At 49.5% G+C, this 14701-nt stretch overlaps 1 protein-coding gene across 1 annotated transcript in view; it reads right to left on the bottom strand.

The window, feature by feature from the left end:
* LOC148222330 (axonemal central pair apparatus protein HYDIN-like) overlaps positions 1-14701 on the bottom strand; it is a 69718-nt gene that overhangs the window by 35063 nt on the left and 19954 nt on the right. Inside the window, exons 13-21 of the mRNA XM_088172246.1 lie at positions 12037-12269; positions 11129-11229; positions 9756-9891; positions 9148-9312; positions 5450-5688; positions 4042-4216; positions 3267-3410; positions 1785-1925; positions 986-1302 (exon numbers count right to left, since the gene is read on the bottom strand). Of these exons, the coding sequence (XP_088028372.1) occupies positions 986-1302; positions 1785-1925; positions 3267-3410; positions 4042-4216; positions 5450-5688; positions 9148-9312; positions 9756-9891; positions 11129-11229; positions 12037-12269 (1651 nt within the window). The remainder of the gene's footprint in view (positions 1-985; positions 1303-1784; positions 1926-3266; positions 3411-4041; positions 4217-5449; positions 5689-9147; positions 9313-9755; positions 9892-11128; positions 11230-12036; positions 12270-14701) is intronic.

The following is a 14701-nucleotide window of genomic DNA, read 5'->3' as shown; positions in this document are numbered from 1 at the left end:
ACACAGTAGAGCCATGCCTGCCTGTCACTCTGCTGAGCTGCAAGTGCTCCCAACAGTCAAACACAACCTGGATGCTCCATTCCCAGACAGGAATTCAGTGCCTATAATGACCTGCTCCCCAAAGAATCAGTCTTTAGCTTTGTAGCTTGTTATCTAAGGCTGGGTTTCACTTCTGGATGAGTGGCTCTCTCATAATAACCCCCAAGAGATGTCTAATCACCTGTTCCACTGTCTTTAGTTTTAATGAATGGTTTGAGGCAACTTCCCAGGACGATGGTGCCCAACAATGACATTTTTCACTCTGAAGTAGAAACTTTCTGGGAGGCAGGGATAGGAGATGATGTGATGAACAAGTCCTGTTGTCAAGCAGTACAGAACCCATAAGAGACATGTTCCAGTGGGGAAAAGTCAAAATGAGTAACAAGCGTCACAAGAAAAGGGAGTGAAGAATCCAAGGTATCCACTGAAAGCTGAGCCTTGAGAAAGAAACTGTCCTGGCACTAAAGGAGTTGTGTAAGAAAAGAAGGAAAGGGAAGGTGAACAAGGTGTTCACCACCAGCCCAGGTACTAAGTAGCCCTTTCTCTGGTGTTGGGACTTTCTGGGCATCCTCCAGCACAATGCAAGGGAGGAATGCAACAAGCAGAGAGCAGCTCCTGCAGAGAGGACCCATCTCAAAGCAGAGGGACCAAAAGGGCCTCCAGCAGCACTCTGAGAGCTGGGACTAGGAGCCATTCATCAAGGTGGACATTGCCTCAGGCTGCAGAGGTCTGAGAAAGCAGCTTTTACCCCAGCTTTCCTTCACAAAATTGGTGGAAAACCTATTCCTTGAGAATCCAGCTTGACCACGGGGCTGGTCAGTGTTATTTGCACAGGGAAAAGTCAGAAGCAGTCTGGCGGGTCCTAGGCAAAAAGCTTTGTTCTTTGCAAAGTACAAACAAGACACCAGGAAGGAGAGCTTCAAGGAGAGGGCAAAGGTGCACATACCTCAACCTGTTCACCTGGTGGTCCGAAGGGAATGACCAGTGGTACTGGACAGGCAGTGAGCTGCAGTTGGTCATCTGCAGAGAACGCACTTCTTCAGTGCCAGCCAGGATGCAGCCAAACTCCAGGCTGCTGGGATGGATTTGGAGATTGGGGAAGTGGACTTCTCCCTGAAGGCTGATATGCTCCACATAAGGATGGCCGTTGGCCATGTTTATCTTCAGAACCTTCTTGTCCCTCCAGCTATTAAAATCCAGTTCATAAGATGGGTCAAATGCGATGTAGAGATGACAGGTCTGCCCTACATCGAGTGTCACAGGCTGCAAGGAGATGAACAGTAATTAATCACCTGTGGGATGATGTCCCAAGGTCTGACAGCTTGAAACAGTAAATGCTTGAAGTGTGACCCCAGCATGGGCTCCTCGGTTCATTTCTTCACAGCAAGGGTCTGACTGCAGGCACCACAGTCTAGTCCAGGATTCCCTCAGGCCCTTGTTCCTGTGCTCAGCAGCAATACAAGGGGGTGGCTGCTGGAGAGCTGGGATGCTTTCTGGGAGACACCTTTACTGCATGGCTGGCCCAGACCTAGTTGCCTGCTCCTTTTCCTTATGCCTTAAAGCCAGGATGGATCTTCTCAATTCAGATAAGATTTTGATTCCTTCAGCAGCTTTGCTGCTGCAGCTCAGGCCAGCCCACTACTGATGCTACAGAATAAATTTCTTGACTCAAGAACCTTCCCACAGAAAGGCTCCACCACATTGCTCCTCTTCAGACCCCACTGGAGGAGTCCAGGGCTGCTCACCTGGCCATCTGGGAGGGGCTGCTGGTCCACATCACAGACCAGAAAGGGCTGCTTCAAGTCCAATGTAAGGTTGAGTGGCAGGGAGCAGGTGTTTTTTAAAGCCAAAGGCTTGTACTGCAGAGCCAGGACATCACTGGGTTTCTATAGGAACAGGAGACAAGGAAAAACAACCTCAACTAGCCACAGACCTCCTTCTGCTTCTGCTGCATCTCACATTTTTCAGCCCCAGAAATGCGTACATCTCTATTTACCCTTCCTATTTGTTTCTATCTTTCCTGGAAATTTTTCTTTATAGCAGATGCTTTTCATGTTTAGAAACCCACAGGATGCTCTAGGGACAGGGAAACACTCTCACGTAGGGATGAGGGAATAGGCCCCTGAGAGGAGGCGGCTGCTTGAACAAGATCTAAAGCAGAAAGTGAATCCAGACCATTTGTCTCCAGTTTTGTCCCCCTATTGGGCAGAACAGCACTAGATGGTCTTCACTCACACACAGACATTTCTTACAACTTTCTTGGCTCTAGCAGCCTCATAAAAGCAGTTTGTCTGCAACATGTGTCCTGCAGCCCTTGCTACAGGGATACAGTGTCTGGTCTCAAAGCTCTGATCAGCCTAGGCTCCTCCTTCCTCTCTATGCATTGTGCTGGGCCTGCTGCATGGTATAGAGAAACCAGAGAGTTTGGGAAACTAGCTCTGGATGTACTGGTACCAGGCAGGTGCTGTGCCATAGGATGCAATAAATCAGTTTGTGTGTGTGACATCAAGCAGAACCCAGACAGGATTAGGGAGCGCTGAAGAGCTTCTAGTTACATCTGAACTGCCTTTTCCAGGGATTCTGTACTTCAGTGGAAGCCTGGGAACCAGAGGAGAGGCCTGAAACTACAGAAACCAAATCACAAAACAACTTCTCTTTTTCAGACAACTTGCAGAAGAGGGAAAGATGATGCTGGAGTTAGAATCTAGAGACTAAATGGCACCTGCTCTGCCTCAGTGTTATCATCACTGCAGCTGCAGGATGTCTGGAGGTCCTTTGAAACAGGTGAGGCTTCAGGAAATGCACAGATCTATACCATATAGCTATACCATAAAGCACCTATGCCAACAGCAAAGAAAGGCAAAGAGACACAGGAGATGATGGGTTTTTTTCCTTGTCAGCCTGAGGAATTCACAGGAATCTCCATTTTTCCCAACTTCCCTACAGCATCGGTGTACAGACATCATCGTGCCCTGGAGGATCCTCATAAACCTCCCTTTACAGTGAGCAGAGAAACTGGCCTTTCTCTGGAAGTGGCCACGATCCCCCTTGGCAGTGCAGCTGTAACTGCAATTTTATGTTGGGGATGTTAAATACCAGTCTCATCTCTACAAGCACCTTCACTCACTTCACAAAGTGCCTCAGGAAGGCTAAAGAGGGGCTTTAACACAAGCACACACCACCCTCAGCCATGCTGTGAAATGTCAGGATGCAATCCAGAGACTTACCTTCTCCACCCGGAAAGAGAATTGTCTGGCTGATAATTCTATAGAAGGGTCAACAAACTTGCAGGTAATAGTTGTTTCTATTATCTTCTCTCTCCTGCTGGCTGATCCAATGGCAGCTTCACACATTGCATAATCGTGCACCTCCTGCATGCAAGAGCCACTTGTCACCGGTGGGTGGTGGCAGGGCATCCAGCAAATGCCCTGCATTGGCTCAGCACCCACCTCCCACCACAAGCCCTATTCTTGCCTCAGAGTTACAGTCACTGCCCCCTTTTCTTCCTGTGATGCAGCTTATTTATTCTACACTCAGTTGTCTGTAACACAGCACCCCAATAACCACAAAAGGCACTTGTGAGAAACTCCCTCCCTTCACATGGCTTGTGTTTTACTCCGTGCTTACCCCAGATAAATCACTTGGCACTTGTTTAATTCACTTTCTTTTTGGGCTCCTAGTCTAAGTGTAACTTATTTCTCTGCCCTTCTTTGCTGCCTAAGCATGGAACACTTTTTGCCCCTAAAGAGCAGTATTTCCTTCCGCCCCTACTTTGGGAACAGCACTGGGTTTTGGTAGCTGTGGAATTACAATAAAGCCTTAGCTGGTCTGATGGTGGCCAGCAAGGAAAGCAATTGGTGCTGCCACAGAAACGTGTGACCTTAAACCAGTTTCTGGAAGGCCCCATGTCATTTTCCCAGGCAAATGTCAAGGCACTGTGGAACAAGCGCAGGGGAGGGGATCTGATGGTTCCCCAGGCTCAGCCCTTGGTGGGAACCTCACCTGTGTGATGCGGGAGAAGCCTCGCAGCACCATGTCCACAGACTCGCCTGGCTGCAGCTCCATCGACGGTGGCTCCAGCCCAAACACGGTGTTGGTACTTTTGGGGCACTGGCAATCATCTTCGGCCTTGGGGCTACTGAGGGCTGAGACTCTCTGGCCCTCCTCCTCAGATGGGCTGTGACGTTCCACACTCCAGGAGAGCCGTTGGAAATGGTGGCCCCTGTTTGTTACTTTGAACCAACGAATACAGGGAAGGAGCCTAGAATAGACGATGCAGAATAGTATGGGAGTAGCTATTTCCCTGGTCATCAGCTTGCTCCCAATGAGCAATCTGAGGTGGTAATAGCTTGGACAATGTCTTAATTTCCAACTCTTAATGTGGATCAGAAACAGTGTCTGATAAGCTGCCCTTCTGATGTCATTATTGCAAAGAGAAACATGCTTATAATGGTAATGCAGCATTTTCCTGCCCGGGCTAACGGGACTTGGTGTTTTCCTGCAAACTGTTTGTTCTGGGGTGATTCATACTGTTCCAGTATTTTGTATCTATCTGTGCCCAAAAGTTTTGCTCAATCTTTGAGATCCTGCACTTTGGGACCTTGTGTGTGGGGGTATGATTGCAGGCATTTCTAAAAGCCAGCTCGGAGGCACTTTCTGGATGATCCCAGCAAGCTGGTAAAAATCGTCTGCCAGCTCCAGGACAGGAAAGCAGGGGAGCAGGGCCTCTCCTGTTCGCAGCACCTTTGGTTTTGACTGGTAGCCATTTGTAGAAACTTTTGCACTTGTAGCCATTTGCAATTAGAAACTGTTTCAAAGTGAACTTTGCAATCTGTGCCGAGCGAGGTGCTGGGCAGAGCAGGGCAGCAGCAGAGCCCACGAACAGCAGGAGCAAGTGGCGGCAGCGGCGCTGCTGAGCCCACACAAACCAGCAAGTTTCCATCTGCCTCTGGAAGTGCTCTGTGGGCTCCTGCCTTCCTGGTGGGGGTTGTCACCCTCCTGTCTCTTTGCTCCCGGGGCCCCTGCTTGCCTGGGAGGCACCATTTTGGAAGGGAAGGGTGTGATGCCATCTTCCCTCAGTCCCTCAGCCACACCGAGGGACCGCCTCATCCGGCCGCCATTTTGGGAACCTCATGTTCTGAGGAAGCCTGCGAGAGCATTCCTTGATCAAGTCAGGACATAAATGTGTTAGGAATCAAGACAATTCAGTGGCCATTTAGCAACTGGTTTCCCTTTCAGTGGCTTTTGAGGGTATCTAACAACTCTCAAGTGGCCATCACAGGTTTCTAAAGGAATCTCTGCCTTCAGGGAAGGAGTCAGGGCTTTGAACACTGAAGAAGATTTTTTCTTGAAGAACTACAGCAAAACTGCTCCTTGTTGAGACAGAAGGAGAGCTGGGGCGATCTCCTACCTGAATTGGTCTCCCAAGCTGAGCTCTGGGGCGAATGGTTTGTCTATCATAATTGTGGTGCCAGTGCCCACAGCCACCAACACAAATCCAGTCCAAAGGCTGTTCTCAATGAACAGCTGAATAGTGTCAGCAAAAATCCCAATGTCATCCAGGGTTGCTGTGATAGTCACAGGAGTCTTGCCCCTAGCGGGAATCACTCCTTGTCTGGGTTCAATAATGTAGCAGTGGGGTTTGCAAACCTGTAAGACAAGCATAATATGCATGTAGGATGGAAACCATACAGCCTGCTGTCTTGTGCTATATAAGAAAAGGAAAGACTAAAGAGGGGAGGATAAAAATCGTAAAGGCTCAATTTCCCTAAATTTAAGCAGCAGTATCAGGCAACAGCAGAGCTTATACAACCTGTATTTTCCTCTCCTTTAATGGACTCACCTAATTAAGCCAGTTTTACTCGACCCAAAGGACACTTATCCTCAGGAGAGTGTTCCTTTCCCAGTCTTTCTCTGGAGTATGTGTCAAGGAAAGCTGCTTTCTCTCTCCTGGCTTCTTACAAAGGCTTAAGGCCCGAGGGAGCCAGGACTGCTCAAAAGCCATTCCAGAAACCACACAGCTGGAGGACACTGCTGAGAGCCTGAAGAATAAGCCTGCAAAGCCAGCTGAGCAATACCCCAACACCAGACTATTCTTTCCCGAGGGGCCATCAGTGCTTCTCAACATCCCCTAAAGGACTGAAGCCCTCACTTCCCACTGATCATCAGCTGTAGAGAGGTGCCCCAGTGCCCTCTGCTTTGGAAAAGTCACCTCTGAATGGTTACAGCCGAGCAGGAAAGCAGGAAGCAGAAGAAAACTGAATGACATGTCATGGGTGGGCATGGCCCACTCTTCCCAAGAACTCTTGTCATCTGCTTTCTCATGGACTTCATGGATTGGGCAAGAGAGCCCCGGGGAGGGGGAAAGGCCTTGCAGCAGCACAGCTGCACAAACACAGCTCTGCAGGTCCAGCCCTGGTACGAGCATGTGAAACCCATCCTTTACATGCCAGGCCCAGCTAGCCAAGGTGCATTGCTCCCTGCAGAGGCTGAAAGCAGAATTTCATTGTGGAGTTAGAGAAAGCTGTCCTGGAAAAATCCCTCACTTTAAGGTTGCATTTATCCCCCAAACAGCTGGAAAAGCAGCAAGAGGAAAAGTTCACGCCCCTCTTCCTTGGCTCAGGAGGCTGAGCCTGGACTCTCCCACACCTCTGATGCTTTATCCACGGACTGAAGTCCACAGTATCAGGTTGTATCCAGCTCCACAAGTTCAACGCACCCAGCATGAAGAAGAACAAACCTCCAGCCTCTCAAAGGTCTCCCCCTCCAAGCAGACATCCCAACCCAGCCCCAGCCCCAGTCTACAAGCCCTTCCTGGCTGCACCAGCCCTGCTCCCCATGCCAGGGGAGCAACACCAGCTCCTTCTGCCCTATGCAGCCTCCACATATTAAGCAGCCTTTCTCAGCAGCTGCTCCCCAAAGGTGTGTTTTTTCTTAAATGGTTTGCTCCTATTTCCCCTATGTTGTAGGCTCCTACCCAGGTGTCAATCTTCCCTAAGACCTACCCTTTCTTATAGAATGTTCTCTGTGCCTCCTGCTCCTGAATTGTCAATCCCACATTGTACCTGCCTCTTGTGGAATATTCTTTGCCCCTTCCCCCTGCCAAGCTGTCAATCTCTGCTTGTGCCAACCCCCTGCTTGGAAATCCCCTGCAGAAATCCCCTAATCTTGGAAGCCCCATTGGTTTGTTTAAATTGCTCCCTCCCGCTATGTTTCCTCACTGCTTAAAGTACTGGAAACCCTGCCTCGTGCTCCTCCCCAGTCTTCCCCCTCTTGGTTGAGAGTTTGTACCCTCCCCTAGAACCTCCCCTGTAGAAAAGTCCCCCGCACAGGCAGTGTGTGTCTTTTGTCCCTGAGCCCTGCTTGGAATGGATTGCCTGGGATTCCACGCAAAAGTTCCCTCTCTGGTCTTTGCCTCTGTCCTCGGTGCTTCAATGTATCTGTGTGCTGTAGAGAGCAAGCCCTGCTCTACTGCTGTGCAGACCATTGTTGGTCAGGGAGCAGCCACTCTCGGCGTGGGCTCAGGAGCTAGCTGGGGAACTCGGGCACCACGTCAGGCACAGAGGTCACAGGCTGTGGGGTGTCTACCCCCACACGGGGCTTTGTGTGGACAGCCCAACTGGCATGACCCACAGGAGATGTGAAAATTGCCTCCTCACGAGCAGCCTGAGGACACACCTCGCACTCTGCTCTCTAGTATTAACAGCAGTTTGGCACAAAGCAAACGTAGATGGAACAGGGAAACCACAGGGAAATCCATGCTCTCTGGGGAGCACAGGACCACAGCTTTCTCCTGATCTCAGAGCTCCAAAAATGTGACACACACAGCTAAAGACCTTCCCTAAAATTAAGGGAGAACTTGTCAACACAATCCAGACTAATTTCTGCTCCAACATCTCTGCACCTGATTTCACTGAGGGGTGCCCCAGATAAAACCTCCAGAGCCAGGCTCTTCTTGCCTCGCTCAGATGGAATATTGGAGTATCTTGCCTCCTCTCACGCAGGGTGATACGGAAATGTTGCATATAAAAACCAAGTCATGGCTGCTTCTGACCAGTCCATTTCCCTGGAAAACAGCCCCCCAGATACTTACTGTCTCTATCCTGAAGTCTGTAGAGAGAAGACCTTCATTGAAGAGGGTAAAAGTTTGTGATTTAGGCTGTAGCGCTGGGATCCTGCCAAACTCTATCAGCCTTGGAACTGGGTAGATGTCTGCCAGCCGTCCAGTGCTCTGTAATACTACACTCTATTCCAGGAAGCAGGTGAGAAAGATTTTTTTAACAACCAAAACAAACCACAACACGGAAACCTAAAAAAAAACTTAAACAGCTCAACCCCTCTCAAGTTATTTCTTTAGGGACAGCTACCACTCTCCAGCTGAAATGCTGGGCTTTTGGGGATAAAAAATGACATACTCATCTCTAAATTAAAAAGGATTAAGGTAAGAGAAACTTTCAAGCTACAAATTATTGATCCCAAGGTAAAAGCTTTGCAAGAAATCTCTGGTTAAGAGCAGGCTACAGTTAAACAACTGGTTACTGTGGTGGGGAGAAACCCTCCTCTTTAAGGTAAGCAGCCTGAAAGCAACTGTTTTGTCAAACTTCAGATTCCCTGGCACAGCCGGCACTGCCTGTCCTTCCTGTTGACTGATTTACATGCAGTGCCAGAATGGCCCAGGTTCAGATGTTTGGTGTCATCCAGGGAATTTGGCATCATCATTTCCATATGTAGTAATACACGTTTAAATCCTTGCAACTACTCTTCAACTGCCAGCTTTCCCTTCTTTTACAGGAAGCTCAAGGTTCCCAGAAGTCTTTCACATCCTCTTTTGTGCTCAGAGAGAGGAGAAGACATTTTAAAACAGATGTTTCCAAAGTTAATAGCATTTTAAAGGTTAGTCAATTAAAATGACCCTCAATTCCAGCTTAGATGAACTACATTCTGTGTCAGACACTGAGATTACCAGCTGTAAGGCATGAGCTGTTTACACCACCAATCCCTTCTGGCCTCCACAGCAGCCTGTGCCTGTTTTCCCCAGAAGAATCCCTGTACACTTTGCACCCTGGCAGGACGAGTTGCACAAAGGCACACATCTCCCCTCGCACTCACCCGTGGGTTTCTCTCATCCCCGAACACGCCGATAACAACACTGGTGCGATGCTCGCCCAATGTTTGGACTTCGAGTACAACTGGAATCTCTGCAATGCTGTGAGGCTGGACAATCCCACAGGGCTGGGGGCTGGAGTAGAACACAGGAGTGTCCTCCATGCGTTTCTAGAAGGGACAGAATCAAATGCAATTTCAGAGAGACCTCTGAAGAAACTTTACAAACTCCTTAACATCCACCATAACAGCAACTGACACACATTTTTAAAAATCCCCAGGACAAAGGTAAAAGGCACAAAGAAGATGCAAGAATTGTAGCCTTAGCATTCTCAGGGCACCTGCAAGGAGGCTGCCAGCACAGGCATTGGTGTCTGGGCTGGCAGCAGCTTTTCACAACCCTCTAAGATCTCCCACAAGAAAACTCCCTGCAGACTAGAACATAAACTGTTTCTTCAGGAGGTTAAACTTCATCCTAAAGTTTGCATTCATGTAGGATCCTGTTCTCAGCAGATCTTTAAGACTGAAACCAGCAAGGTCTTATCCAAACCCTTTTTCCCCCTAATAATCTCCTCAGTCATCTTTGCGACGAGGAGGTGGATGCGATGCCAAACCTGGGGAACAAGCCCGTAGCAGCCAGGAAGGTCGGTGTCATTCACAACGAGGAACTTCCTCTCATATGGCACCTTCGGGCGGCACTCATCGTACAGCAGCATGTGGGGGTACACTCGCAGCTCAGGAACGAGACATCTGGGCAGAGATGACCCAAGAGAATCAGAGATACTGAGGGAACGGAGAACGTTTACCCCCGAAGATTGTGAAATGGAGCATAATACATTTGTCACTGTCAAACAGACATTTAACAGCCCTACAGTGATCAATTGCCTTCAAAGTCTTCCCACTCAAACATGTCTTGTCAAGGAGGGGCAAACCCTGAGAGGCAGCAGCCAGAGGCTGCCAAGTGCCCTAGGCAGAGCACTTTGTCCCACAGCTGCCTCAGCCCCTCCTTTACCCAAGAAGGCTTGCAAGGACTCCTGTAACAGTCCCAGTGATCCATGAGCTCTGAGGGAGCCTTCCCAAAAAGGATCAGTGCTCACTAAGGCTCAAGGAACACACAACTAGTGTGTCAGTAGAAATGACTCCCGTCTCTCCCATGGCACTGTTGCCCTGCCTGAGAACTCAGCTGTTTGCCCCAGCCTTGGAGGGCTCGGCACACCACCTGCCCTACAGAGTGGGTGATCACCCCCTCCCAGTTCCTACAGCTCTCTCAGTCCTTCACAGGTCCATGCACTGCCTGTCCCCAGTTGCACCTGCTTAACGAAACTGCAGCCCAGGCACTGACTGGATGGCTCTGCCTGGGAGAGGGAAGAGCACCAGGGAACTGCATCCCTCTTGTCATAAACTGATGCTCACAGTGGCATAGCAAGATAGAATTTGGCTGCAGCAAGAACAAGTTTTGGTTTAAGTCTGAGAACATTAAAGCTTCAACATGGGAAGCAGAGGGAAGGAGAAAAACGAGAGCTGGCCTGCCACATCAAGGGCTGTTTATCCCTCGTAAGATCTTGCCCTCACCACTCTTGCTGTGAGCCACTTCCCCGCTGTCACGTGCCCTCATGAACAGAAGCAGACCCTGACTCTCAGCAGCTGCTTGGTGTGTCCCAAAGCAATGCAGGGTGGTTGCAAGCCAGCACAACTCCACCTCTTGCAGGAAGAAGGAGAGGAGGCCCTCGGAAAATTTGTTGCACCTCAAGCACCAAAAACCAGGCCAAGAAATTATATCATTCCTGGTCCCTTTAGAAAAAGGCCCAGGACCGTGCTGGGCTGTGAGCAGCGGTGCTTTTCACCACAGGCTGCTTTCCAAGCACTGCTGTTCTCACATGCAGCTGGGCAGAACATGAGGCCATTAAACAACACTTCTCCATGGGAGCTGAGCCAGCAAACCCTGGTCAAGGCAGTGTGCTGGGGGAGGCCAGGGAAGTGCTGGTACCTGGCTGCAATGGTCAGTGATGCCACTCCACTGCCAAAACCCTCCAGGTCCACCAGCATTCTCCGGTAGAATTCCATCACGGTGTTGGAACACAGGGTCACCTGGTGGAAGAGAAGAGCAGTGAATTCTTCCTTTAAAAAGCTCATTACCCACATGTGATATTCTCCAGTTCTTGTTGCATGATAAGGAAAGGGAGGATTTGGCCTTAATTCTTCTGCTGGTCCATGTGTAGAGCACAGTCTGTGAGAGTAACAAAAGCTTTCTGGCAATACCAGATTTGATCAACACACCTTGCTATCAGGGTCAGCTAAATGAAAACATTAGACTAAAGCTTTCCACACCACTGTATTCAAATTAAGGCGCCAATTTTTCATCTGACTACAATGACGTAAATGCAGAGGAAATCTGCTGACTTGCACAGAATGAGCTTTACAGCAGGAAGCTGAGGGCAAAGGGTGGCCCAGCAAGTGCTGGGCAGTTCGTAGCTGCAGAATGTTTTGTCTCTTCTGGAGATCCCTGCAGGGAACACAAATCATTCTGCTCCCCAGGACAGCAGAAGCCAAACCAAGAACAAAAGGAAACTGCTTTATACAATGGCATCTCTCTAGCTGCCACCCTCTGTCCTCATCCTTCCTCTGCCCATTTGCAATCAAAGAAATTACTCTCAAAACCCCAAGAATGGCTTCAGTACTTGACTATATGGTATGTGATCTCGGCATATGGTTTTGGAAACCAAACAATGCTCCTTGAGGAATATCCCGAGTAAGGCAGCTAACAGAGGCCTCAGGCCAGTGCAGATCTCTTCCTCACACAATGCTCAAAGCTGGCAGCAGAGCTAAAGCCCTCCCACACTGCAGTGAAGCTTCAGCCCTGGTGCTGAAGCACGTATTGCTGGACTCTTCCCATACCTCGATATCCTGGTGTCCCTGGGGAGGGATGGTCCCTTGTTTGGGATTCATTGTAAACTCCCTTGGCTCCACATAAAAATGAATTCCTTCTGTCCAGGATGGGTCGCTGTCGTTGCGTATTTGGTCAAAGCTACTAACAGCAGGCTGCGTGCCGTCGTCAGACATGCGGAGCTTGAAGCTCAGGGGCACTGGGGAGGGGTTAGTGAGGCGGCAGGTCTTGGTGGAGGGAAAGCCTAGGAAAAGGACACAAATATCCATTTAGGCACCAGTTATGTCACGACTCTTGGTGGGAATATCCTGCTAGGATAAAAGTGTGATTGGGGTTTAGCTCCTTATTATCTGAACCACAGCTCACCAAAGAAGCTGCATGAGAAATTAATTGTCACTTAGTTCTCTTTGACACTGATTGCAGACTGCAGTCTTGAAAATGCCCAGTCTTAGCCCTGCTGAACACTGCAAGCTTCTCTCTTTCTGATGGAGAGGAGCTCCCTCACCTGCCCCAAACCAGCATGAGTTATTTGTCACTGATGAGTATGCACCCAGACCGAGCATTTACTCTGAAAATTCAAGCTGTAAAATTCCCTGTTAAGTCTGCCAACACTCCCACCATTTTCAAGAGATATAAACAGCAAGTTGTCATTGAGAAAAGCTACAGCAAAAGAACGAGGATGGAATCAGGAACTAGAACGTGATGCAAAGCACCCTACTGCAGTTTCTCTCTGCAGGATCCTTAAGGTATCTCTTGGTTTGGGCCAAACAGACAAAGCACGTGACGGCTCAGAGCCCACTCAGCTGGGGGCAAACGTGAGCCTTGCTTCGAGATTAGCAATCAGGAGCCATGTCCCATCTCACCCAACAAACAGGGACATCATACCCATGCTGTTCACTGTGATTGCTGCCTGCAAGGTTTTATTCTGCTTTAGCTCTGAGATTTGCTTTCCATACTGGAAAGCCAGAGATAGAGCCACGTATGGTGCGGTGTGGAGGCCCAGGGGCCTGCCAGGGAGATACCAATCTCCATGCCCTGGAAGGACAGGCATGCCTAAAGGGCATTTAACTCAGGACGACAAAAAGGGTTTCTCCCCACAGTTCTTTGCTCCTCTATGTTAATGTACCCCAGTTATGTCATCCCTAATGCCCTCCCCAGTTCTGGGAAGTTCTCCTTTCCCTGTTTAGCCATTGCCTCAAATTTTCCACAGTGTTCCACCCCCGTTTCCTTATTGGTTGTTGCCCTTTGCCCCAGCTTTGTACCGTCCCTGTGTTCTCAGCCCATTGGACCCTCGTGTTCTAGTCTGTCCCTTCTTGCCTTAAGCGTTGAATCTCCTTTGTTCTGGCTCTACTGCTCCTGGACCCCTTTAGTGTGTGGCCACAATAAACCTCCATCAGAACTCCATGCAGAAGACCCCTCTTGTCTTTTCTCCATCAGCTCCTTTCTGCTAGTTGTGGCTGTGTGGACTTAGTGCATGTTCGTGTGCCTGCCTGATTGCGTTCTACTAAAGGCACTTTTCAGGAAGGTAGCGGCACTTTAGCATCCAGTGCACGCCCCGACAGTGGGGATGTCCTGCAGAGCCTGGACACCAGCCACAACCTGCTCTGCAGTGGACATCTGTCTTGGCTGGCCAACTCTGTGTGGAGGAGACTTCTCCCTGGGCCTGCTCACCAAGTGTCATTTGAACACAGATGGGGGGAAAAAACAACTGCAGGCACAGTCTAGGCCTTCTCCATGCCTATCAAAAATGATCACTGCCAGCTCCAGCAGGGAGGCAAGAAAGGCACAAGAAGGACAAACACAGATGTCAAAACCTCAAATGAGACTGAGGTCACCACATGCAGACAACAATCTACAGTTAAAAAAAAAAGCAAAAACACAACAGTTGCCTTCAGCTGAAGAGACCTTAGGAATGAAATGGGATTAAGCCAAATGAATCTCCTAATATAGAATCATATGTCTAACTGTTGCCTTTCTTGTTTCATTTATTTAAAAGGCAACTTAACAAGTGCCTCATTGGTGATGCAGGGTGGGGATGAAGCAGCTCAGGAAAGGCAATTACTTTTCTTAAAAAGTTCATGAACATTATTGTTACGGGTTTAGGCTTTGTAGTGAATTCTCCTCTTAGTCTGGGAAGGGTGATACGGGTTTTGGGGGGTTTGGGCTGTGGGGGTGGGCTTTTCCATTCGGGGTTTTTTAGGAGTTGTGGCGTGATGTCGTGAGTGGTTGTGAAGTCCGGACCTGAGGTTTTGCAGGGAGCGGACCCTTCCTTCCTTCTGCTCGGGAATGGGGAAGCTTAGCTGTGTGGTGCTGCGGGAGGTTGTGTGCTTGGCCCCGGCACTTCACTAGGCTGCAGCTCAGCACCATGATCAAACCAACCTTCCTTCCTTCCTTCCTTCCTTCCTTCCTTCCTTCCTTCCTTCCTTCCTTCCTGCCTGCCTTCCTGCCTGCCTGCCTTCCTTCCTGCCTGCCTTCCTTCCTTCCTGCCTTCCTTCCTGCCTGCCTTCCTTCCTGCCTGCCTTCCTGCCTTCCTGCCTTCCTGCCTTCCTGCCTTCCTTCCTGCCTTCCTTCCTGCCTGCCTTCCTTCCTGCCTGCCTTCCTTCCTTCCTGCCTTCCTTCCTTCCTTCCTTCCTTCCTGCCTGCCTTCCTGCCTGCCTGCCTTCCTTCCTGCCTGCC

Source organism: Sturnus vulgaris, chromosome 12 (genome assembly GCF_052056855.1).
Source record: "Sturnus vulgaris isolate bStuVul1 chromosome 12, bStuVul1.hap1, whole genome shotgun sequence".
Taxonomy (NCBI): Eukaryota; Metazoa; Chordata; class Aves; order Passeriformes; family Sturnidae; genus Sturnus; species Sturnus vulgaris.
This window is presented reverse-complemented; position numbering and strand designations above follow the sequence as displayed.